Source organism: Rhynchophorus ferrugineus, unplaced genomic scaffold (assembly GCF_030347505.1).
Source record: "Rhynchophorus ferrugineus isolate W39M unplaced genomic scaffold, kcgeb_rfMv2 rfM3, whole genome shotgun sequence".
NCBI lineage: Eukaryota > Metazoa > Arthropoda > Insecta > Coleoptera > Curculionidae > Rhynchophorus > Rhynchophorus ferrugineus.
The window spans coordinates 50,975,435-51,002,949 of NW_027472582.1; the positions used below are offsets into that span (position 1 = coordinate 50,975,435).

General features: G+C 29.9%; 1 protein-coding gene across 4 annotated transcripts; it reads left to right on the forward strand.

Annotated features, from left to right (window-relative positions):
- The first annotated feature begins 763 nt into the window (after positions 1–763).
- LOC143192711 (uncharacterized) lies at positions 764–27,515 on the forward strand. 4 transcript variants are annotated; one of them, XM_076398205.1, is made up of 11 exons: positions 782–862; positions 921–974; positions 2,211–2,342; positions 2,394–2,594; positions 7,783–8,031; positions 13,004–13,199; positions 18,662–18,811; positions 22,069–22,245; positions 23,482–23,630; positions 23,675–23,878; positions 27,248–27,515. In XM_076398205.1, exons 3-11 carry the CDS (start codon positions 2,248–2,250, stop codon positions 27,384–27,386), a joined length of 1,560 nt encoding a protein of 519 aa, XP_076254320.1. In that variant the 5' UTR covers positions 782–862; positions 921–974; positions 2,211–2,247; the 3' UTR covers positions 27,387–27,515. The 4 variants fall into 4 exon arrangements, with proteins under 4 accessions (XP_076254322.1, XP_076254321.1, XP_076254320.1 ...); XM_076398207.1 differs by lacking the exon at positions 921–974 and having other exon boundaries at positions 764–840; XM_076398206.1 differs by lacking the exon at positions 921–974 and having other exon boundaries at positions 780–862.

The window sequence follows — 27,515 nt, forward strand, 5'->3', positions numbered from 1 at the left end:
AGAGAAATTCTAAATATCACGAACAAACAACTAATAAATAGGGCCCTCCCTATTTATCAGTTAAAATTTCTATCAATTTAGTTTCAACAATTTCATATTTGAGGCAAATCTCGCTCCTTGAAGGATCCATTTTAGGTTTTTCAGGAGGCAATGGTAGCTGGGACTAGCTATGGGTTGGGATTAATAGTAAGACAATTAGAGTTATGACTGAATTTACCTGTTGTTTTTGAAAAACCAAAATTCGTTTGAGTAAAAATACATTAATACTTAAATTCACCATCAGATTCTTGAAAATTTTCGACACTTGTCGTTGGAAGTTTAGGATTACTATGTTAGGTGTAAGAAATTAGTCCTAGTTATATGTGACTAAATAGACCCCTAAATTTTTGTAGTATTTCTTGTATTTTACTACATTTATCTTAATAGATATGGGCTGCGCTTAACGAAAAAAAAATTATCATTTAATTAACCTGTTGTTTATGGAATAACAAGACTTACTTCAGTAAAAATACCATAATGCTTAAATTCACCATCAGAATTTCGCAATTTTTCGACACATGTCGTTGGAAGTTTAGAACTACTAAGTTAAGTTTAATATACTAATCTTAGCCATAAAAAATTAAATTAGCACGCCAATTTTTGTAACGTACCTGGTATTAGACAACATTTATCTTATCACTACTTATCTTCCTCATAGTATCAACAATAATTAATTAATATTGTTTCAACAATCTCTATATATAATATGTGAATAGGTAGATAATTATATTTCCGTTTTAGTTGAACAGTTGCGGTGCTTAAGTTTCTTAGTGACTAGTTATAATTTTTAAATTGTTTTGGGTATATAAAGTATATATGTAGAGTATGTATCTGCGCCATAAAAATTATGTTAAGGAATTAATACCTTGTTAATACTATAGGAACTGTATGTTTGCTCAGAAAACATAGTTAGTGCTTAAGCTTCTGTTTTATTGGTAATTATATGTTCGTATTTCTTAGCACATACAAGTAAAGATAAAATTAAAACTCAAATGTTCCTGATAAATAATGTTCGGAAAATATTTTACTTTCATAATTATTCAGGTTATTTTTAATGTATAGTTCCAGTTGTAAATGCAGAAATCGTAAATATTATTATATATAGTATTAATTTTGCCTACATTCTATTAATAATTATAACTAAATAATACTTTAAATACTACAAATAATGTTTTACATGTGAACAATTTCAAAATATGTTAGTGCTAAAAAAATCATATTTAAATAGTTGATTGGGAAAAGTGTGTTTATCATTTACTTCCTGGTATGTTTCAGACATTGATCCCTTTAATATGTTTATTAAATTTGCCGAAATATCGTTCCAAACCTGTTTTAACAATGTGATGAATATGTGATTTCTATATTCTTTTTGTAGCTCTATTTTGTCCAACAGATTTTATAAAATTAAATTATGTTAATTACTATCGACCCTTCTCTATTACCAGAAAGTATATCCAAACTTTAATGTTGTCACCACCATGTTCGAAGGTTATTTTTCTATTTCCGATCTTAAACGTTAGGTTACCACCAGGAAATTTGTCTCCGCTGATTACGCTTAGAGTTTACATAACATACATAAATGACTAAATAAAAGTTGCCATTCTTGGGTTCTCATTGTTGATACCGACAGTATACAGGAATTGAATGAAACTTATGGGTTTACTAGAAGCATTAACATTATATTTAAAGAGTTAATATTGCACAACAAACAACATTCCAAATGTTGATATTTAATTACAATTACTTAATTTTAATAATCCTATTAATTCTTTAGAAAAATTCCTAGCACGTTATCGAAATTTCAATATTTGACTTTGGTTACACCCGTATAATTTTTTTTGTTTTCTGAGAGTTCGATATGGATTAGTTGACTGATACACAAGAACAAGTATTAGTGATATATCTTGTATATTTATGTATTGTATATTTAAGTTAATGGTGGTGGTGTCCTGTTTAGAAACAGGGTAGCACATACGTAATTTTAATACAATCACAATTGCGCCGTAGATTTGCACAATATATTTCAATGAGGGCAGATCCTGATTAGAATTCACTTCCTGATTGGTGCTAATATAATTGATTTTATTACCGTTACCTCATGTCTGTTGTTGCTATATTTAATCCCCATTTATTAAATATAAGTACCATATCTAATAAATAATATTTTTCAGATGCTTCAGGTCACATATTTTCATTCCTAATTAAAAAATGTTATTTCGGCCTAGCGCAAAAATCTTCTTCGTTTTTGCAACAATTATATTACTCATATTTCTAGTAAAATTACTCAAATTTAACAGCGACGGGTAATAAAACTTCAATTTTTAGTAGCTTGAAAAATTAAAGTACATTTATAGTTTCAGTTCCGTTCGCAGCTTTAGTTATAATCAAACGAGAAATGTTAGCCATACACATAAGAACCTTAAAATTGACAACGAGACAAAATATTCTGAGCAGGAAATATTAGAACAAGTACAACATAAATTGCCTAATCTTCCAGTTAAATTTTGGAATCAAAATATACACAAGACATTAAGGATAAATGCATCATGTGCCATGTAAGTACGATAACGCTGTATATTTATAACATCAATAATTTCCATAATTGATATTAACTTATTTTGTGTGTGTGGCATAATGTCGGATTTTGAATTTACTATCAAATTAAATTAGAAAATTAAATATGTAAATGAACATCGCGTTACTAATTAACCAACAGTTAACAACATTTCGCTGCAGATTCGCAGGTATTGGCACTTTTTGATCTGACTCTACTTGTCTTAAATCTGTAATTTATTTAATTATTCAAAGTATTTACCACTTAATTCTATCGCTCAGGAAATTTATGGATGACCTTCCAAAATAACAGTTCTTTCTCTAAATTTAAACTTTCATCGAGCCACTTTTTAACTTAATTACCTACTTTCACAATTCCCGAGAAGGCCAATCGATGCGAAAAGATGGTAGTCGGATGAAGGTGAGTCTAGAGAGTACGACGTATGCATTAAAACTTCCATCCAAATGTTTTCATTACTTCTCTGGTTGGTTTTGGTGTCTGCGACGGAGTGAAGTAAAGATGATTCATTCGCCAGGTGGCAACCTTGATTTTTTCGCTTGGGATTTCTGATATGTTCTACTTTTATGACTTTGAAGAAGCATTTCTGCCGCTTATTCTGATTCTCTAATTCCTTGTTAATCATTTCATCTTCCTATATTTTGATTCGCATATTTAGACCCGGCTCACATTCAACTTTTCTGCTAAATTTCAGTTTATAAATCACTACATTTGAATGGTTGAAACCGCGTTTCAAATGTTTGAATGACGATGACTTTTGGCGGCTTTTTTCTTTTGACATAACAAAGAGTAATGCAAATTCACAGTTTCAGAGATAAAACTCCAGATTTTCCATAACGGATTTTTACGTCTAATGCTGTTGTTTCGTTAGAACGTACAGGACTGTGGTAGCTTTCAGGTGATTGTCAGCAGTCGACATCATACGTCAAAGCACAATATTGTTTACATGGCTAATAACATTTATTACAGAAACTATAAGGTAATTACCGACACAGCTGATATAACGTGGTGCATCTACAAGATTACGTAGTATCTTGTTCTGAGCTTTTATTATTCCTACATTACCATCCTTACTTGAAGATCATATAGAATCGTACAATAGAAGTGTAAACTCGCGGCACCTAACTGATGACGTCAATACGTCGCAATGTTGCCGCGTTAATCCTGAGTTTTAGTTTATTTTGACTTTGATATTTATTAAAATTATAATCTAAATAAAAATGTGAAACGAATCGAATGTTATTAAATATAATTTATTATTGAGGGACTTCATTCGACTATAGTCATAATAGTTTATAGGTTAGGGTTGTTTTATAATATTTAGATTGAACTCTTTTCCACACCAACTATGAGGTAGAGTTCTAGGTTCGTTTCTTCATTTGGTGGTATCCCCTGGAATAACACTCTGCCTAGTTAAGAATTATATATCTGATGAAAGTAATGTATATTTGATACTAACACATAACCATTTAATATTCCAACGTTTACCTCATTCCGTCAACTTTTATTTTTTACACTATTTTTATTATCATCTTCTCATAAGTACCCAATCTCCCATTCTGAAATGTCCATGTTTCATTTAAATACACAAATTGAAATTATAAACTCTCTCTGATTGTATTATGTTCTTTTGCATTCCTTTTTAATTAATTAATTCTCCTAATGCATTCTTTAAAAAAAAGCAATTTGTCAAATTTCCATTATACTATTCTAATCCAGTATATAAATTGTAACCGAGTATGAAGTGATGTTGTACATTAAAGGAGCCACGTACCTGTAAATTTTCTTAAATTAACTGCTTATTTTGAAGCAATTGTTTGAAGATTAGTTTCCTACTCACTGTTTCTTTACATTTCATATATTTGATCCGTGACAGAGCTAACATCACGGGTCCCTTGATTCGTCACCCTCTTGTTTTTTTTTAATATTTTGTGCCAATTCCAATATTCAGTGCAACTTTCTAACGCATTTTACTGGCAGGACGGGGGCCTCTATTATCTCGTGTCTATTTGAAGCAAATGATTAGGGACGCAATGACTCTGAATATCTAATCGCTTCGGCATTTTTAACCAGAATATAACCATAAGCCGATCAATAATCAACCAGCGATTTGAAATGTTTCAAAATAAGCAATGCGCTAAAACAAACAGCCTTTTGTAGCCTCTTGTAGAATTTTGCAGACATTTAATAGCAGAACGGCATTTATAGGCTGATTTGGTTATATGTTCGAACTTATCAGATAACATTTCATTTCTTTTTTACTTTTACTTATTATTTTATTGAATTTACAAATTGCAATAACTAAAACATTTCAAGTATTAATGTACTTGTAAAGTACTTGTAATTTAACGCATTTATCGCATTTCTACCTGAGTTGTTTTCGCTTTTACATTTCTTTCCATCCACCTTTCATATGTAACGCCATTCTTAACTATTTTTCACACATTTCATATTCATATTATATTACATTATTATTATCTATATTATTCACATTATTATTATTAAATAAATAGATATACATTTAATTTGATTCCTTTTAGAGTTCTTGATTAATTTTCGCTGTTGCTGTTGAAGGAGTGCTCTGTTTTTGATCTAATATAAAACTGGCATAAACTAGCAGAAATCTTAGGATATTTCCCTTCTTCGTGCAATTCTAAATAATAGCGTTTCTGTTCGATTCTGAATAGTATAATGGACATATATGTTGGTATAATGTATATTAGGTTTTTTCTAAGCTTTGTTAAAAATTTTCCTGTAAATTATTAATTAACAAATAACTATTGACAACAATAATTACGATGGCTTAGAGATTTTTTTCGATAATTGATTATGAATAATGGCGTGAAAATCCTTCAACTTGAAACTAAATATTATTGCAATTAAATAAACATTAAGATAAGTGATAAACGGTATCGTAAAATATTTTTAAAACCATATTTCTTTGTTGACTATGACATATTTTAATAAAATTGCAGCATTAATATCGGTTATATCTACTAAATTCTTATAAATTTATATCGTTATAGATATATTTTCAAAGCTTGGGATTATCTTGATAACAGCAATATGAATCGGTTTAACCTATACCTGGTTTACAAATTTTGTCGCTCTATTATTGGGAATTTCCTATTACAAGCGTCGTCGTTCAGTCATCGATTGTTTTCAATATTTGACTTTGTAAAATGCTTATCAATGCATTTTCTTCAGGTTGTTAGTTTAATTTAGTACTACTTAGTTAATGGGGCTGAAAACTCATCAGCCGATTCGCTAAATTACACAAGAAGAAGTTTGAGATCTACGAAATTAATCCAAGCCAAGTATAAACAGTGCAATACGCTGTGGTTTTTAATATGCCGTCGAACGTTTTTTTTCTTCGCTATGACTTTGGTATGATCCGATTCGGTTCTAATATTTTTTATTCCTGTATGGAATTATTTTCTATACAAACTGTGGCAAGCCAGCTACCCATCTTCTGATTTATTTATTCAACATGGTACGTATAATGTTGCCATTAAATATGATTCAGATTCAAGAAACTCGGAAGCTTGCGCGGTGTGGTAGGTAAAATCTACTGTAAACAATATCGAAGAACAATATTCGCGGAAAAGTATTTAGGAAGATCATATAAATGAGATTTTAAAAATCTCGCTAGGTAATCGAGGGGGCTAGGAAAGGGTTAGGCAGATTTTAGTGCTCTGTCAGATTATCGAGGAATGTCAAAGGGTGTATCGTCGTTTTCATTTGTTTTCGTTCCGCTTTTAGTCTTTTAGTATACAATTACTCTAACTTGTTCCTCTGAAAAATCGAACATGTTTATAACAGTTATCAAACGGCTTCATGCGTTTTGCGATGGCTCCCTTAGTGCGAGCACGAAATAATTTATCAAATCTATTTGCGGTCCGAGACGGTGAGCCAAGGAGATGTCGTCTCTTCTTTGCATCAATGTAGTAGTGGATTTATTTATGTGAAAAGCTTTCAAAGAGAGACATATTGTTCAATACAGTGCTGCAAATTCCTGGCCATATTCGATTTTCGCTGATTAGAGTGCTGTATTCACTTATAAATATATTGGAGCGTCTGACATTCTTCATGGTATAGTTTGCAATGCAGAGATACCGAATTAGACAGATCAAATTATTGATAAATGAGGTATTGCATCGCAGAAGTAATAAGCCGAATCGCCTAAGTGACAAGACCTTTTGCTTCTCTAAGATATTGTGTGTGGATAAGAGGAGGATTAAAATCAAATCTAAAATAGCATATTTCGCTTTATCTTATTTTGGCAATCCTTCTGTAGGGCTCCAAAACTAAAGACTGGAGGTAATTCAAATACTACACTTAAGGCAAATTATGCATGTCGTTCTTTGATATTATGTTGGAAATGATGTCATGTCGTTTAAAATGAATGACGAATTCCTTGTCTATGACGAAATCTATCTTTCTTGTAAATAATTCAATGAACAGCACCAAAAATTATATAGTCAAGATCTTAGAAAGCGATCTTGAAAATAGCAGACTAACATTGTCCGAGGTCAGAATAGTTACGGTTGATCTTCAACTGTGGCAAAATTTAATGAAGGATATTCAAAGTCCTGCTGCAACCACAACAGTGTAGTAATTGAGATAGTATTGGTGTTCGCAAGCGCCGACTATGGATTGATGATTATTACCTTTTGTAATTACTTTTATTTAGTCATATCCATTGACCTTATATATGTTTCTGACACGGTAGATATTACACTGTTCATTTGAAAATTATAGTACAAATGAGCGTTCAATTATCCACTTTGAACTGCTTCTGAATTTATCCGGATGTGAATTATATTATATTTACGGGAACTTAAATCTCGGCAGATTTCGACTTAAAGTCTGCGAAATATATAAAATATTCTCGTCTACTGCAGTAATATTTTCTGCAGCTTCACACATTTGGGTGTTGCTGAATTATTTATTTGTGATTATAAAGGCCAACAAACGATTAAATAATCAGTCCTCAGTCTGAACATTGATTTTGACAATAGCTTAACTTCCTAATAATAATTACAATAGTTCCTAAATAGGAGTAGCAACACCAACATAGACACTGTGACAAATTCTGGATGGATTTTTTGTATAAATTTGTATTATAATAATTAATTTGTACATATCACTAATATCTTTATTAATTTCAGATTTCCAAATATACTTGATATGAGATATAGCAATTCGTACTGGCAAATATTCGAATCTGTAGATAGGACATATTTTCACTTATATGGTGCATATCTGGATAATAGACCAAAAAACATTGAAGGCCCAGTTGTTAGAATATTGGGTCTAATAAATTCCAGAAATCCATCTCCTAATACGCATTGCCAATTGTGGTTCGAAAACAGAAATCAACCAATTATTGTTAAAGTTAAGGAGTATAAATATATTTGGTACGTAATATAATTATATATCCATAAAGCTTAATAACATTATCAATAATAATTCGATAGTAATCCACTAACTAATCAATTTAAATTAAACAATCATAAATTAACAAATAATAGCTTTATTATTTAATCTCGTTAATTGAATTACAGAGTTGCACTTAATTTACACATTGAATTAAAATTAATATTAATAATGTAGTCTTAATATTCGTATACTATTAATTATAATAGCAGTAATTCATAAAAAAATAGAAGCATAAGGAGAAATTAGATAGTTTAAAGGAATACTTAAATTCTAAATATATAGAATTAGCATATCGAATACCTGAAGTATTTTAAAATTATTAACTATTGTAAAATCCTACAAAATACAATATCTTGTTTAAATTAAAGTTTTTTTGATATCACCCAGTTTGTCTGTTTAATTTCAAAATACAGGTACATATTTCAAAACTTTTAAACATTAGTTTCTTTATTTATTACATTATTTCGAGTTGTTTCCGACTATACTAAAATTTATCTTTATTATAACTTAAATCTAGGTATATAACTAGGAGGACCCATCGGCCCACCTCAGTCTCTGGTGAAATAATGTTTATATATGACACTGCTGTATTTATTAAATGTACCTAACACTACACAAGATCAGATGGTTTGATTCTTTTGAGTCTCTGTCGTGTTCTGATGGTATCCAAAAACTGCAATACTTCAATATTCTCATAATAATATAGTCTTTCCTCATGCCACCTTGCAATTCTCTTGATTTCTTGATTTACTGTGGGTATCTGAAGATCTCGATGTAGGTAATCAGTCTTATAGTATTTGGGTGCACCTAAAATACCTCTCAGGACTTTGTTCTGAAAAAATTGTATTTAATTTATGTTACTCTTTGCAGAATTGAACTCCATATGTCCATATAGGTTTCAGTATTTGCTTATATAATAATAATTTATTATGTACTGATAATTGTGATTTTCTTCCAATTAGCCAGTACATTTTCCTATATTTCAATTCCAGATCTTTCCTTTTCTTCTTTATATGTTCCTTCCAGCGAAATTTTGCATCAAGATTCATTACGAGGTATTTAGCGTTGTTGCTACATGGAACGATAATATTATTTAATATGATAGGTGCTTGTACGGTCTGCTTATAGGTGAACTGCACATGCATAGATTTTCTTTCAACAATTTTTATTTTACAAGCTTGTGTGCAGTAAATGTAGCCATCGTAATATTCTCCATTTGTGGTATATCACAAGTGTAGAGTAGATATAGCATTGGCCCTAGTACACTTCCTTGTGGTACACCCGCTTTAGCTTGTTCTTGTTTGAGTCTAAACATTCTGGTTGTAATGTACGATTTTAGTAGTTTGGTGTGTTGTTTTGGTAACATTTTCTGTAATTTATGAACATGCCAAACCTTATCGAAGGCTTGTGCTACATCTAAGAATATAGATGAGCATACTTTTTTACTTTCGTAGGCTTTTTCAATAACATTTGCTGTGTGTGACCCAAACTGGGGTGTTGGTATTAGGTATTTTTTTCTCTATGATCCGTTTTATTCTTTTCAACAGGAGTTTTTCACTGGCAGCAATGATATAGGTCTATGTTTTTAATTCGTTTGGTAACTTCCAATGTTTCCAAATCCAATGTAATGATCCCATTACAATTTTCGTCATCTTCCAATTGTCTGGGACATGTTTTAATCTAAATGTTATATTGACCAAGTTGGTGGGTTTAATAATTCCCTTTCTTGATAGTTTTTGCAGCAATTCTCCTGTTATTAAGTCGTAACTTTGGTTAGCTCTTTCGGCGCGACTAATTAAATCATCTAATTTTCGGCATATCCGGCAAATTATATTCATTATTAGGTTCGTTTGGTTTGAAAGTTTTTTTTTAATAACCAGCAAATGCTTGTGCTTTTTTGTGATTGTCACGTGCCCTATTCCCAAATAAGTTTCTTATAGGGGGAGCGCATTAGGTATTTTGTGGCCTTCCAGACTGAATAATCAGTTTCTTCATCATCTGTTAAATATCTCTGATATAAACATTAGTAAAATAGATGTATTGAAAAAAATTAGTAAATAATGAGCTTATAAATAAGTCATGTTGCCAATTCTGTGAGGGAGAACTATATATAGTAAAAACAATAAAACAGACTTCAGTATATGGTCTATTGTGGGTGTTCTTTATGCTTTTTTGGTGAGTTCCAAATATACAGTGAAAATATCCATACAAGATACCTGGCATTTTTCCTGCTCAAACAGCTAGCATTAAAAAAAATAAAACGAATTTATTTTACTAAAACGCTTTAGCGACTTGGTATTTAATATGTCATTGGTAGTTGACTTATATATATTAAGTTTTATATTAAGTGGTTGCATGTCTTTTCATCGACGATGAATATGAACAAGTGTTTTATAAGCTTTTTTTTAATTGATACTCAGTTTAGAGACGCGCTAATGACGGACTCTTGAAAATTGTCCCTTCAACATTAATTACTTTGTTGTTTGATTATGAGAAACATGCTACTGAAGTGAAATGAACGGCTAAGATATTATGGTATTACTCTTTTGTCTTAACTCACTCAATGGTCGGTTTTGCTCTCAAAGGTTTAAAAATAGTGATTTTAATGTCAATTGCAAAGAATGGCCTCAAGGAATGGATGAAAGGAATTCCAAGACTTATTGGATATTGGATAATCAATTGACCGATAAAATTTATAAAAATGAAAATGAAACTGACCGAAAATGCAGGTTCGAACCAATTTGACATTAATGTTTTATTGCTTGTCTAGTAAAAAGAGATCTCTCGGCGGAGTATTATGACGATAAAATCTAGATGTATTGAGATAATCCCAAATGCAAAGAGTCAAGAGTTAATTAAGGAGAAACTTCTACATCCATATCGAAGCAGATTATTCAGGTCCAAAAAATTTGATTGTGCATATGACCTGGTTTGCTAGGTTAAGTACATATAGTCAATTCAAAATAGCAGTTACACGGAAAACGTCGCAATGTTGCCGTAGCAACTCTGAGATTTAGTACATTTAGGCTCTAACATTTAACAAAATTTTAATATAAACAAAATAATTGAACAAATATTCTATACAATATAATTATAATTAAATATAATTTATTTTAGCATTATAGTAATTCAAACGCATTTATTATCGAAGAACTTAAACCTAAAATTAATTTTACAGCCACAATCATTTATAGGTTAGATTTGTTTTATTATATATGAGCTTCTTTCCACACTAGTATCGGTAAGGTTCTAGACGCGTTTTTGTATGTAGTGGTATCCCTTGAAAGCCTAATTCAGTTAAGTAACAATTGTATATCTGAGTAATGCATTTTACTTTCATTAGAGAGCATATTTCTGTTTTACGCTTAGTTCTTGTTTCTTTTGATGCAATGTATACTTGTATCTATATACATATTTCTTGATAAAACTACATTTAATCACTGCATACTCTATAATGTATTTGCCATATTGGCAAAATAGTTAGTGTTACTTCTTTACTCATACATGTTAACCAAACGTTCATGTATATTCTGAACAATAACACACATGATCATAAAGCTTTTACACTCTATAATACAATTCCCTACAGTTCAAGTATATTATTTGTATACTGACATTTAGTTCTCTCTTTCATCACCCTGTCTTGGTAATCGTCAGCATTGAATCATAAACCAACATTCATAAAGTTTTATTCAATCACAGTCACTTTCAGAAATACTAGTCAAGTTAATAACCGAGCTGTTTATTTCCAATCTATTAAAAACTTGCTCAAGATTCTACCCTTTGTCAATGCCAATGTCAATGTGTCTGATCGAACTCATACAAGTTGAATGTGTTATTTTCGACAATGCCTCTTTCGATAAATCCAGACAGTTTTGGTTTGAATATCCTTCTCGACCTGAATATCTATTGTAATAATTCTTTGCAATACCCCATATCAACTGAGTTAGATTAAAAATGCAGTGATAGGGAAGGGTGACATAATACTCCGGGGCCATAACATTCAGTAATCTGATCTACTATGTGTCTTTTCTCAGGCTTAATTCTAAAAAAGTAAATTACATAAAGTGCAATTAAATATTTCATTTATATTTACCGTGTAATAATTTCAAATAGTTCATTCTTTAACATGATTTCCTCGAAACTTATTTTATGTACTTTAAGCCATTCCTTAATTGCAGCCTTTGTTGATGAACTTGTTAGGGTTTTCTCCACCGGTGTACTATATATATTTGGTAGATATAATTGATTTTGTTATATGTTTTTAAAAATTGTATTCTTTAATAATCAATCTCTGTAAGTTCCATTAAGCATCTCTCAATCTACATCTATCAATAAATTATGTTTCGATTATGTTATGAAATAATTGTATTAAATTAAGTTTCGATTAAAAAAATACTTACTATTTTATGCACTTCGTATATTTGATCTCTGTAACACCATAATTGATCTTGATTCGTCACCTGTTTCACATAAACACGATTTCTTTTTGGCAGGTTTTGGCTGTCAATGTGACCTCATTGTCCAAACTTTTAATTGATGGCCGAAAAAATAACGTGAAATTGTTTAAGCTGAACTAGATTTATCAAGATTATCAAGTATTAAACTATTTTAAAATTATGAAATCTGTTAAATCATTTTACGGTGACATGAAAATTTTCAATAACTAATAATAAGAAAATATATCAAAGCTCTGAAATGTACTCTGATAACTTATTTAAATGCTCTTTTATATATTACATGTTTTTTATCAAATTTTCAATAATTTACTAATGCTATTGCAGATTTACTCTTAAAAGCAAAAATATAATAAAATTTTTAATTATTAATTTTTAAAACCATAATTATCAACTGGAAATTAATCTAGACTAAAAGAAAAAATTAAGGACTATAATGTTGCTAATATAGTGGACTGCTTTAATATTGTATCAGTTAATATTTTTTGTATAGGTATAAGGAATGGAATTTACCAAACATAGATAGATACGAACCCTATCTAATCACTTGTGAACTACCAAAAGCCTTTCTGAATGCTACACCCAGTTCCGTATCTATAGTTAATAAACCTTGTGACATAGCCACCAATAATTTAAGGGTGATATATAATCCGTCGGCGAAGCAAAAGGAATTTGCTGTATGTGTTAAGGTAAGATATAACCAGTAGTATTTGGCTTTTTATTATTATTTTAGTTTTAATTTGCTAAAACAGGTCTGTATCAGCAATGAATATATTTAATTGTTTTAATTACATTTCTCAGTTTTGAATTCGTTTTATTACATGCACCGATAGCTACAGTCTGTTTAGCAGAGGCTCAACTGGAGTCGAGACATGTCCTGATGATTAAAAGAATCAAATAAATAAATAATATTATACGCTGAGTTCTCTTTAAATAAGTTCTCCACTTATATAACTGTTGAAATAATGTAATTAAAAATACAAAGATAAGGCCGTAAGGTTATTTGGATCTTTCCTAACAGGTGGCTATAAAGATATATAACATCTAGTAACCTTCTCTCGTCTGAAATTTCGCTAAAGATTTTGAAAAAAAATGAAGAACAATAAAGCCTTTGCCGGTCAATTGTTAAAAATCTAGATAACTTGTTTGAAACATATTGAAATAAATCGTCATCATACAACATGATGGTATTGCTGCAAAGCTATAGCTGATCATAAAATATATTCTAATTACTTCTAATTTGTTCAGGTGGCCTTTGTTCAACTTTTATTCGACAGACATTGTAATCTTATCCTCTGAATTTATTCCACATCGGAATATTTATTCTCCCATCTGAAACGAATAACATGAGCTGGAAGATCAAAATGTATATAATGACTAATTTTAGCATTTGAAAAACCTAAAGCTTTAAGTAACACAGCTATTCAGAAAGACCGACCAAATAAGCGTTCAAATGAGACAAATCTTAGTCATATAGCGAATAGAAGAGCTACTGAAAAAGAACTGAAAATTAAACGATTTCGAAATTAAACGAATAGTTGTTATAATAGAAAAAATTGAAGACAATTATTTAATATCCTAACCTCTAAACATAAAGTAAGATCAAGAACCGGACACCTTCTAAAGGGTACATCCGATATATTAAAAGACATAAAACCGTTATAAAAATTCAACAAATCTAGGAAGCATTGCTAAAGAAGGCTATCTCTACGTTGAGATATATAATGAGGCATAATTCTGCTAAGATTAGATAAAAAAATAGGTAAGTAAAAATAAATAATTAATTTACAATGTTAGATGTAAGAGAACAAGAAGTAGAAACAGAAACAATAACTCAAATAGAACAAACGAGAAATAAACCTTCAAACAAAGGAAAAAAATTAGAATAAGAATAATCTATTGGTGTTGTTTAAATTGTGTTAATTAACTATTATTAATTAGAAATAAAATTCTGGAAATTAAAGAATAGATGAGGGAGACACGACAGATGATTAAATAGATATGGTAGTAAGAATAGGAAATACCAGCAAACTGGATCAACGGGGATCAATCGTATATATCGTAGTTCTGCTTACAAAATTAAGAAGAAAAATTGAACAATCTGTGGAATATAAAATTTATTGTTTTTCAATAACTACAAACATTTGGTAATTGTAAGAATTGTAAATTGCGTTTATTAAAAATATGTTTTGATTAGTAAATATAAAAAATATTATATAAATTCATCAATCAAACTTGGGTCTTATTAAACTGAATATCACTACATAGTATAAAACAAAGTCGTCTTTTTTGTCCCTATATCCCTATGTGCGCTTAAATCTTTAAAACTACGCAACGGATTTTGATGCGGTTTTTTTCAATAGATAGAGTGATTCAAGAGGAAGGTTTATATGTATAATACATGCATAATATACTAAAGCAACATTGCTAATTTTAGAGGTTTCTAACGTGATGTCGTAAATTAACCTATTTTTTTAGGCTTATTTAGCAATTAGCAAAAACGCTGCCTAACCCTACGAGTTAGATCAAATTAATGTACTACAGTATTGTACACCATAAAAAGGTCTACAAAAAAGTCCGCGATGGTATATGTTTATCTTTTAGAGATAACCCACATTAACCATTTTAATTGTTTACTTTTTACGTGAGAAAATGGCTTATTTACGAAGCTATTTTAAGCAATACGGCATTAATCCTTATCGAATTAAGTACCTTAAATACAGTGTGCAATTAATATAGATCAATATGGTTCCTTACAGCATGTAAATTAAACAAATATTTTCGGAGATATTACAAATTTAAAATTTGCGTTTAAAAATGTGTAATGTAATAAAAATTTTATGAATTTAAATATTCCAAAGATAGCAGGAAATCTTCATAGTAAGTATAGGGTAAGAGGAATTGTTTTACTCCAAATTTAATGCGTGCAGGCCAAGGGCAGTAATGAATGAACCAAAAATACTGGATCGATTTTAATCATGTTTTCATTGAGTGACATAGGCATATATATTTTATGCCCGTGCAAAGTCGGAGCGAGCCGCTATGTTTTTATATACAACGTTCATATTTTTTCTGTAGTGTTTTAATTTAGTATCAGCATTGCACCCGTGCGAAGCCGGGGCGGGTCGCTAGTAATATATATAGTTATCATAATAAATACGTATTGCCCAGTGGCTAGATTATTGAACCTCTAAGGGTAATAAATAAATAAACAGAACAAAATTGATTCTTCTTATTGAGAAGTTTTTCTTATTGAGAGATTTTTACTTTCAAATCTCCTCTTTGTCCTTGGCAAAATACGCGGTGGCATATAAGATACTGTCGTTTAGGTTTGTCACGCTTCTTACAAATCATTAACCACTGTTATTGAATTCTATTTTCTAGAGTGGTCTTTAAAGCCCACTTCTATTAGATCATAATATACAGAAAACATCTACTGATTAAATAGTCATACGAATCTAAGCCGGCATGTCAACAATTTGATATGGTTTAATATACGTATTTACTAATGAACGTAAATTTAACAGGGTCAATTATATGTTAACACAAGAATTATATAATTTTTATGTTGATTGACCTAATTGTCATTATTTTAGATGGGAAAATTATCACAGTTATCTTTTGTGTATTGAAAATATAAGTACATGTATGTAACTTTTATAACTATTTACTTAACTTGTTTATTATTTACACATCATTTAGCAAAATGTTTCGAGGAACAACAATATATAATAAGTGTAGGTATATTTTTCAAATGTAGTGTACAGGTTAAATGAATTAACTAAAACTAGTTGATGCATACCAGACGTTTTAAATTGTATTTACCGGGCGGGAAATTATATGTAAATAACCCTCAAAATCTTATCCCAGAATAGCCTTCTCAAGAGTATACCTAGTCGTATATGTAGTATTTAGGAGAAGCTGACCGGATCGTGTGTCCATGACGCATAGCTGATATTCTTGTGTCCATGTACATACCATCCTTCCGATTTCAGTCATGTACACTTTCTCATCCTCACAGGGGACTCTAAACCACCTGTTACCCCTACGGCTCTCTTTTAGCATCTAAAACATTTCCCGCTGTGATTTGAATATAGTGTGGGTATTTTTTTATATTGCCATGCTTTTTTCCACATTTGTTTATATTTTGGTACATTAAAAACTGTAATTAAACAGTTAAATATTATTTAAGGCATATTATCTCACCTTAACCTGTCAGTTTCGATCATAAATTATTATGTTGCTCTGATTAATTTACAAATTCAAGTTAAATATAAAATAACGTTATTTAATTTATGTACTGTTTGTTTGTTTTTGAGCATAATCAAGTTATTATTAAATAAGTTTCATAATTAAATAAAATCAGAATTGTTTCAGGTTAGGATTATGGCTATTTTTCGCAGTTAAGTTAATTAAGGGTTTAAACATAATTTTATTCTACATTAGAACTATTTTATTTTACGGAAGGGCGTGCAAAGGATGTGGCCTGTTCAATCCTATTCTAATAAAAACCAACACTTATGTCTAGACGGTCTAGGATAAACACATACCCTTATTATATATATATATATATATATATATATATATATATATATATTTATATATATATATATATATATATATATATATATATATATATATATATATATATATATTATACTATTATAATTATAGTACTTATTTTTATATTCTATATATTTTAAAATGTGTATATATTTAGCCGATATTTTTTGACCCATATAACCTTATTTTTCGATATTTAAAAAAAAATTCATAAATATGCAACAGAATATTTGAATTTCGGATATTTTTTTAACCACTATACGAATCAATATTTATAATCCTGATTGTTGGGAAAATGAATGTCGAAATTTTTTTCTCCGATATATCCAAGGTCCTATCAGTCGTTCGGTCCTAAAAAGGCGATCAAAAGTATGGAAGTGGTTGTTATACCGTAAATTTTTTTAAAAATACTTCGGTTTATATATTTATTTTATTTAGAATATATTTTAAATATACCTGATGATTAGTGTTTATCTTATGTCATAAATAATTCTTGTAATTTTATTATCGCCTATTGTTTGGGCAATTCAAATGGAAATGTTTAGTGACATATAACTGTTATAAAATATGTACTCCTATTATTTCGTTTTATAAAGCTTAGAAGCGCAATTGTTTTTAATGTTATGTAAATGTTGTATCAGTGATATAATGAATAACTTAAAACAGCTGTGTTCAATGGGATTTTTATTGTTAAATGAATAGTTTTTTATATTGATTACCATCGCCACATTTTTAAAAAAGAGACATACCCACCAGCAGCTCTATTCAAATTTTACACTTCAGACAAATTTAGTTTATTAATCGGAAAAATTTAATATATTTATCGAATGAGGAATAAACATTTTCAATAAAGAAATAGAAAATTATTTACTTTAATATGTAGTCTATGATACAAGGCGGTCCTGGACAAGAGACCTATGAGTCAAAAAATGGGTCATCTTACATGAAATGCGTACGTGCGTCACAATTACTCATCCAATGACTAAAGATGATTATGTTCTGTCATTACCATAATAGAACACAACGTCTTTTTTATTAATTAACTTTCTTGAAGTAATGACTTGTAACGAGTTTCGAGCACAATCACTTTATTCACTGTTAATTCATGTACAACATAAATATTGAGCTTCTTCTTGTATCCACTCTTATCTAAATCATTAAAACTCGTTTATTATGCGATATTTAGTTCTGTAATAAGATAATAACAACGATTTTGTAGGTGTACCAATACATTTTAGCGAATTTCATCGACTATATATTATTGCAAGTAAATATAATGATAAGTATAAAATTATACTTGAGCTGGTCTAGTTAGTCTGAATAACTGATGCAATATTTAATTCAATATACAGATACTGAATTGAAATAGCATTAAGCAAACGAAATGTGTCAAAGAATATCATAACATGTGGCAAAGATGAAAAACCCAATCAATAATTACAGGTCAATTTCACCCTAAGTCTCAAATTTGATATCATCAAATTATATTTAAGATCATACAGTCAGCCTGAATTCGGAATTGTTCCTAATAATTGTTAATAGTACTTACTGAGAAGCATAATTTTTAATAGTTATGTTAAATTTCTAGGGGCTTGACTTTTCAGAAGATTTGTCTGTACGAGTTGTAGAATGGCTTGAATTGGTAAAACTTTTGGGTGCTGACAAGGTTTTCTTTTATGAATTAAATATCCACAAGAACACCAGTAAAGTACTACAATATTATCAACAATTGGGCCAGGTAAGTGCTGATTTTCTATTAAAAGCATTTTTTTTTAAAAATTTTTGTTTTTAATATGTTGCCAACTTATCATTAACAATTTATTTAGTATTTCAATTAGATTATTTTAATTTTAAAATAGAGATTGATTGTGCAGTAGAAAATGACTTAAATTGATGCCATAAGTAAGTGCTTCGCGATTGTTAATATTAACCTATATCACCAAAGATATTGCTTGTAATTAGAAAACTAATTATATCTAGTAATGTTTTTATTTATTTTTAGTAACTTTATCAGAGATAGCATTTGGCGGCGATATCGTAGGCCATTTTCGATAGAGCAATCTGATCTTGCAGATCAGCAATTAGATCAATATGAAAATGTATACGGTATATGGGATGCGATATATCAGTGCTAATTTTTAAGTAACTTTTGACAAATTCAGATTTTATTTTTTGATTTAATACCGCTAATTAATAGGTTTAATACTTGGCGTTAATAGTCTCATTATGTTTAGCATATTAGATAACAAAATAACCCAATCATTTCGTTCTTTATACTTTTGCAGGATGAATGTTTAATTTGGACATCAATGTTTATTTAGATGTATTGCATGTATAATCAGCGATATATATTGGTATCAATGTAAGCAACCTAACCCAATAATTAAATACAATAATATCAATATTACTTTACATAAACAAATAGTCCTTCATTTAGTATTGTTAATTTATTCAGTGTGTACAAGCGCTAATCATATTTTTATTGGTCGGTTTGAAGAATTTTACTGCCATAAGTCATTTAAGTCCATCAAATATAGCCGCCATATCCTAGAGAAATGTAATGATTTCGAAAAACGGTGTAGATTACAAAGAACGGCCCAGAGGCGGAGAAAAAGTTTGACAACAAGAAAGTTAGATAACTTTTGAAGGAAAATGGAGATAAAACTCTCAAAGGGACTCCCAGACAGATTATCTGTTGATGAAGCAATTATTTGCAGACGTTTAGATGCGATGGGAGAGATCCAATAGGAAGGATTTGAATGGAAAAATACCATTTTGAATCTTGAAATAATTCGCGAATTTATTGCTTGGACGGCAAAATAGAAATAGTTTTCCACTGCATATTATGCCTATCGATGAAATGTAGATCTACTAGGACTATCCGAAGTCATAGAGTTAACAGACATAACTATCCTTTTGCATAAAAACACCCACCAAGGGTGACAACATTTAGGAAGGATATTTAGCTAAAGATAGCTTGGCTCACATATCGCTACCAATCATTCTTTCGACGTATCACAACATGGGTGTCGCTGTGTTGTCAGAAAAAGCGAGGGAAAATAATAGACAACAATATATAATTGTATAGATATTTTTTCTCAGTGAATGCCTAATAAAAATTATAATATATACCACCTAATATTAACAATCAACCCAATTTTTGACCGACTATAGATATCTTTTGATGTTTGAAATGAAATTTTCCTAAACAAAAAGCCGCTAATTTTACCATAATTCTTCTTCATCATAACACTGTTGGTAATCACACCGTTTTACCAAAACCCTTTTATCAGTAAAATTTTTCATTTAAAGTTTTTATTGTTTTTATCTGCCATACCTAATATGTTAATTCATAAAATATTCAGAATAACTAAGAACATATTTCTTGGTGAAACACTGAACAAACAACTAAAAATAATATTATTCTAAATGAAATGTGTTATTACATTGTCGTCAATTTAACATTGGTGAGCAATAATACTAATATTTTCACTGACTTGGATCGAGGGCGATTATTATCTTTATTTATATTTATATACTGCCATACTTGGTAATTATAATAACCAACAAACTTTATACAGCAATTTACAAAATAACGAAATAAATTTGGGAATAATAAAAACCTGGTGGTATCACCTACACATAGCGGAATTATTAATTTCAATTTTATGTTGAATATATAATATAAATTATTCATTATTTTACGAGGTGATACTATAGATCCTGAAATGGAACTGAAATGAGAATATATATATATATATATATATATATATACATATATATATATATATATAACATATAAGACATGTAGCATAGAATATGCACTATATAGTTTTACATAGTATTATTATATTCTATATTCAATTATATGTCTTATGTAACACATACATGTTATGCTTATTTTAGTTGCTATTTCTTAAAAATGTATTATTTCTGCTGAAAATAAAGGCTGTCATGGATACATCCTTGTTTTCGTTGTAAGATTTAACTATACAAATAATAAACAATGATGGTCGACAAATTATGTTGTGTATTAATTATTAACTTTAAAGTGTATAAGTAAAAACCATAAACTGCTGAAATTTGAACAAGTCAAAATAATATTTGCATCCTAGTATTGTTGAAAAAATATATCTAAAATCGACAATAACATTTTATTTTATCTGTCTAGTTTTTTGTAATATAGAAACGGTTTCGGACGCAAGATTTTTTCATGAAACCGACAAAGATATCCTGACAAAGGGTCTCATCGTTAGGATAATATATTTGTAATATTTTTTTTTAATAATAATACCTTTATATGTCCATACTTATACTTTATATGTCTCCACCTTACGACATCTTTATAGCGTCAGTCACTAAACACTGACGCAAATATCTCATATTGGTGTTCAACTTATCATGGCGGGTTATGATTATATTTTTAAATTTATCAATTTGTGAAACTATAGTGAAAATAGATATATTTTAAAAAAATCCAAAATCAAACAACAAAGAAAACAAATTATTTATGCCCTCTTTTAGTGTGAAAATTCAGTGTTTGCTGATACTTCAAAAATGTTGCAAAAATATTTTATTGTACCCAGTCATTTGATATGAGACCAAAACGTTTTACAGTTTTTCCAAAGGCAATAATTTTTCAATATTTACCGAAGACAAAATGGCAGTTTTAGAACTTCCTTCTTATTCCTCAAATTTGGCACTGTGTAACCTAAAGCTATTTAACAAAGACAAAAATAATTGAGAACGAAATGGAACTGGGTAGCGGTCAGGTATCGATATTCATATCATTGTTAGGCTAGAACGTGAACATTCTTTTCCAGTTTTGGAATACTACTCTATATAATGAATCAGTTGCTTCGGAAACGAAATATTTATAGCATTAATTTAATAATATTTTATCTGTTATAATTGCTAATATTTTCATAATTATGTTATTATTAAACAATATGGTAGGTATATAATTAAAAGTCATATATTTAATTTTATTTCAAGGTAGAAGTTACACCGATGACAACAGCAGGTTATACACCAAATGAACCTTTGTTAAGAAGATATTTCTTGAAGAACAGAGTATTCTCCAAGAGGCATAACGAGCTGATTCCTTACAATGACTGTTTCTACCGCCATATGTATGAATACAAATATATTATTCTGCTAGATATTGACGAGGTAATATGATAAACTAACAGTCATTAGTACCTAGTTAATAGTAAGTTGAGGATTCGTCTCTATATATTCTGTAAGTCTCTGTGTTGTATATCACAGAGAATAGTAAACAATATAATTTTTTATAAAGTATAGTAAGATAATATTTCACTAGCTACTACTTTTCCAATTTTCTTCAGAATTGTAATTCTAAAATACATATAATATTATCATTTTAAGGCTTTGGCATTTTTTTTTTGATTATAAATGTAGGGCGGATTTTTTTTATCCTTTAACAAAATGTCACATATTATAAATTTATATCCAATGAACGAGATTATTTATTAAATTACTCGGCATATTAATAAATGTTTAAGAATTAAATTACACTATTACCTCTAGTTACATAATTTTATAACATATTACAATCTTTGCATTCTAATAGTTTTTTAGTCTATATTTTAAATTATTATTTGAACACCAACTTTTTAACTTATTTAAAGATCTTGTTTTAAATAAATTACTCAATAAGTATCTCTAAGTGCATATATGTTTTAGACAGATATGTCATCGACATATAAGCGCATATGAACACACTGCTTGGAAGCCTGGAATCCTTGATATATACGTTCATGTCAAAAACATTCAGCTCATAACACGTTACAGTTATTTTAGAAAACCTATGTTGTTACTTTCAAAGCAATTGAATTTAGTGCGTTCATTTAATATTGCCGTTGTTATAAGAAACAACACCAAATAATAGCTAGAAGACATATTGTACTGAATATAAGCACATTCAAATACTACAGTATATTCTGGTTAATAAAAATTACCAGAAACTTTAGAAACTTTAGAAGACCATAAAATTGCATGTAACGCTCTAAAGGTATCATTTTGGACAAGAATTAGACTCTATGTTGTTTTTGGATCAAATTCCGCATTTGCCAATATCTAAAAAGCTCTAGCTAAAACAAATAATTGTATAATAAATAATTGTGAATGTGAAATTGGATAGCCTCTATGCGGTACTATTACATCTCATTAAAGTAAGAGCTAAGAGGACGGCACCAAGTCCATTAAGAACAGTCAAAAACAAATCAAACTCATTCATCATTCTTCATTCATACTATGCCGATAATAAAAGAATATTTCCCAAAGAATTTATTTTATAACTATACTGCAGACCTGTTGAGTGATTTGTGAATATCTCAAGAAACATCTCATTATAAATATTATCTTTATTCAAATATTATCTTTTAGGTCATAATGCCAATATCTACACAGAATTGGACTTCACTTCTACAGAAAATTGTTTCAGAATCAATGAAAGAGAACAAAAAAAAACCCTCCCATTACCATTCACAAAATACGTTTTTCTTGGACAGTTTTCTGGATGAATCGAAATCGGGGTAATATTTGAACTTAACAATTAATGACTTAAATATCTCTGCAGATTATTTACAGATATACCATATTATATGCATTTGCTACAACACGTATTTAGAACGAAAAATTACACTGGACCTGGGCTGTATGTTAAAACATTTTTTGATACCGAGAGGGTAATAGCCCTTCATAACCATCATCCCATTCATTGTTTTGAAGGTTGCAGGGGATACTCTATACCAACAGTTGATTCTCAGTTGAATCACTATAGGTAATTTGATTTTGTTTATTTTTCAATCTAATTGAGCATATATAGATGATATACACACTAGTATAAACTCCTGGCTTATGGGCAATATTTATTAATAAGATATTGATTCACTATTTGCCTTAAAAACAGTTGCAATTCTTCTCAGGATAGATTTGTAGAACACATGAAAAGTTTTCAACGAAAATTGTTCATTTCTTGTACCAAGACATTCGCCAATTGTTTCAATGATGTTGAATATTGGAAATCTACGTCAATATCTGCTCAAAAACTCACCATAAATGTTCGATTATGTTGAGGTCTGGCCACTGTACTCTCCAGGAAAAATGTTTGATAATATTCTGATGTCTCCCAAACTAATGGATGCATTGTCATCTCGAAATATGGCAATGCTTGGCAGCAAATTGTTAGTCATACTTCATCATTAAGAATATTGAGATAGTTTGTTCGGGATCATGGTTATGAATGAGAGAACCAGATGAGTACCACGATATTGCCGCCCAAATCATAATGGGAACCTCCCATGCGCTTGACTGGAAAAGGCAGACAGTCCCGAGAATGAGCTTATTTTGAAGTTCTCTACACATAAATAGGGCCATTTTCTGGGAAAAAATTTAAAAGATGATCCATCGGGTTATACCATTCCTCCATTCATTATGTTTTCAGGTTTTATGGTAGTAACACGTAGCACATTTTTTCCCATCTTAGCATCGCCCTCCGTTATAAAGCATTTCGCAAATGCAGCCATTGAATTTGTAGATCTCATGTTTACATGATCGGTAGATAGATCATGTCTGGTCAAATACTTTTTAAGGTTTGTTGGCCTCTAACACCTTGGATGCTTTGGATTTAATTTGATTTATCTCTGAATTGTGCAGACAATTTTTGTATACACACAAACTATTTTACACTATTTGTATATTATATACATATTATTTGCGTACTCTATCATTATCGAGGATATCGTCGCTCCTGATACATTAAAAAAATTCAGGTGTTCAGATGTAAAATTCACTGCATTATAACCCATAGTCCTTCCATTAAAATAGATAATGCACGTCATCAAAATTTATAATGCAACGTTGCATTCAAATTTAAGTTTGGTTTTTTATGACTCTAACATAACAAAATACTATCGTAAAAAAACAATAAAACAAAAATAATGTTATCAAATATAATTTAGTTTAACATTGTAGTATATCTAATGCATATATTTCGGGAAGACATAAACTGCAGTTAATTAAACAGCGATAACAGTTTGTAGGATAGAGTTGTTTTATTAAATTTACATTCAAAGCAAGCAATTACCAAATTGTTAATTTTTAATCTATCGAACACTTGTTAACAATTCCCAATGTTGTCCAAGAGTTGCAGCATTTAGGAGTCTTTCTTCAAGCCCGTTGTGAATCTCTCAATTTATTTTGTAACAGCTGGAATCCGAAGGTATCCGAATAAGTATTGGTTCCTGCAGTATCTGTGTACATCCACAATACTTATCAGAACTTTAGACTTGTATTATGTTGATATTACTTCTCGTAGAACATCCCATAACTGAATTTCGTAGATCCATTTGAGTTTCGGTAATTGCTTGCAAGGCAGCAATGCCTGGGTCCACTTAAATATATTATTATTTGCGTGTTACAAATTTATGGTTACTTCTTCTCTATTGTCTTTAATAGCAAGTATCGTAGTGTTATCAGCAAATGTAACTGTAGTAACATTTTCTATGTGTGGTATGTCACATGAATAGAGTAGGTAAAGAACTGGACCCAAAACACTATCTTACAAGACACCTCTCTGTTTCTTTCATTGTGGGGTAAGCTTCTTCTTGTTAAATTCTAAACATGATGGTTGATACATAGATGATTAAAAATTCCACGTACTACTTCGGTAACATTTTATGAAGTTTATACAGGAGTCCTTTATCTCAGACTTTATCAAAAGCTTGTGTTCCATTCAAGAATATAGCTGAGCAGACTTTGTTGTATTTGTAGGGGTTTTCAATAATATCTGTGATTGTTTTTTGTCAACTGGTCACTTGTTGAATGTTTGCTTATAAAACTCAAACCACTTTAACAGGACTTTTTCAAATTAATTTGTGCATTAATTTATTCATTTGCTAGTTTTCTGTGATGTGAATGATTATGCAAACATCCAGACAGGTGTAATCGAGATGGTGCTTTAAGCAGGTTGGCGAGTTTTATGATTGCCTTTAATGATACATTTCTTACCAATTTTCCAATTATTAATACTTATTTATGCGGTTGATTAACATGTTTTTTACAACCAAGGTCAAAATTTGGCGAAGGCTTATTGTGCGATCACTTTCTTTTTTCATTGGCAATATTATTTTATATACAATTGGTGATGCAAGAGATTTTTTACAAAATGTCGCCACTCTATACTATCAACCGCAAACCATTCTGGCCTCGGACAATGTTAGACTCCTACTTTCAGGTGGTTTTTTATCATCTTAATCTAGATATATTTCGAAGCTGCTTCTCTCTGTCATCCAGATTCAATTTTACCCCAGAAAACAGACCCAAGCCACATTTTTGGTCGATTTGTCGAACGAAGCCTGAAGAACGAATGATTGAAGACTTATTCCTCGATTGTTTTTATAATGTATAATATCAGTACAATACCAGTGGAACATTTATTGCCTTTTTCCATGTTAATATTAACATGTTTGGCCAACTGTCGCCTTTACCAAATCATATTTGGTAATTCCAATATTTTTTATAATTCGTTCCTTGTTGGCCAGTCTCGAAATGAAACCTCTGATGTATCAGTTATTGGTAAAGTTGCTAAATTATGCCATCACTAATCCAGGTCTGTAGAGTTGTATGAAGAACTACCTTTGTCACTTGAGATGTCCTTCGAATGACTTTCTGTTGGTTTATTTCAGTTTGTAGATTTACTCCTACCGCCTATTTCCTAAATGTTTGGAAGAATTTCCAACGCCTAGTTTCTACCAAATATCTATATCGAATATGTGGTATTTCTCGAAATCTAAATCGAATGTAATATATTTTTGGGATTATGCCAGAGTCATAGACAACAAATCTAGCACTTTGCTTATTATCAGCATTAATATTTTAACTCATATCTATATTCGCTTGTGTTTCTTCGCCCAAAATTATAAAATTCAGCAATAAACAACCATTGTAACCCAGGCATCAGACACTATCTAAGGTGGATCATAATCAAGGATCATTGTTCGGCTAAAAAAAAGTACTTCGGAATAAAATAAAACTGAAAAGTGGCTTTGGACTGTATAAATAATATAATATTAACTTTAAAATATACATATAATGATTAAAAACTATTGTAAAATTTAGCATATTACAGTTTCTTTTAATTTTATTGTAGAGCCACCTGTGATAGCGCAACAAAAAAAGAATGCGACGAACTGCTCAAAGGTATGGCAATAGATACTTCAATTTGGAGGTATAAGGAATCCCTTATAAAGCAGGCAAAGTCTGTTTTAACAGAATTAGGATTCTTGTAGCATTAAATATATTATACTACGAAACATGTATATATTTATATATAAGTTTATTCGTATTTTACTACTTGTTAGGATAATGTAATTTCTTATTTATTATGCAAAGATACAATATATTTATAAAAAAAAGCG

Excerpts from the sequence above, each read along its gene's own strand:
- LOC143192711 (XM_076398207.1), top strand. The coding sequence starts at position 2,248 with ATGTTATTTCGGCCTAGCGCAAAAATCTTCTTCGTTTTTGCAACAATT. Across the intron at positions 22,246-23,481 it reads TTCTGCTAGATATTGACGAG|GTCATAATGCCAATATCTAC; the intron begins GTAATATGATAA and ends ATTATCTTTTAG. Across the intron at positions 23,631-23,674 it reads CTGGATGAATCGAAATCGGG|ATTATTTACAGATATACCAT; the intron begins GTAATATTTGAA and ends ATATCTCTGCAG.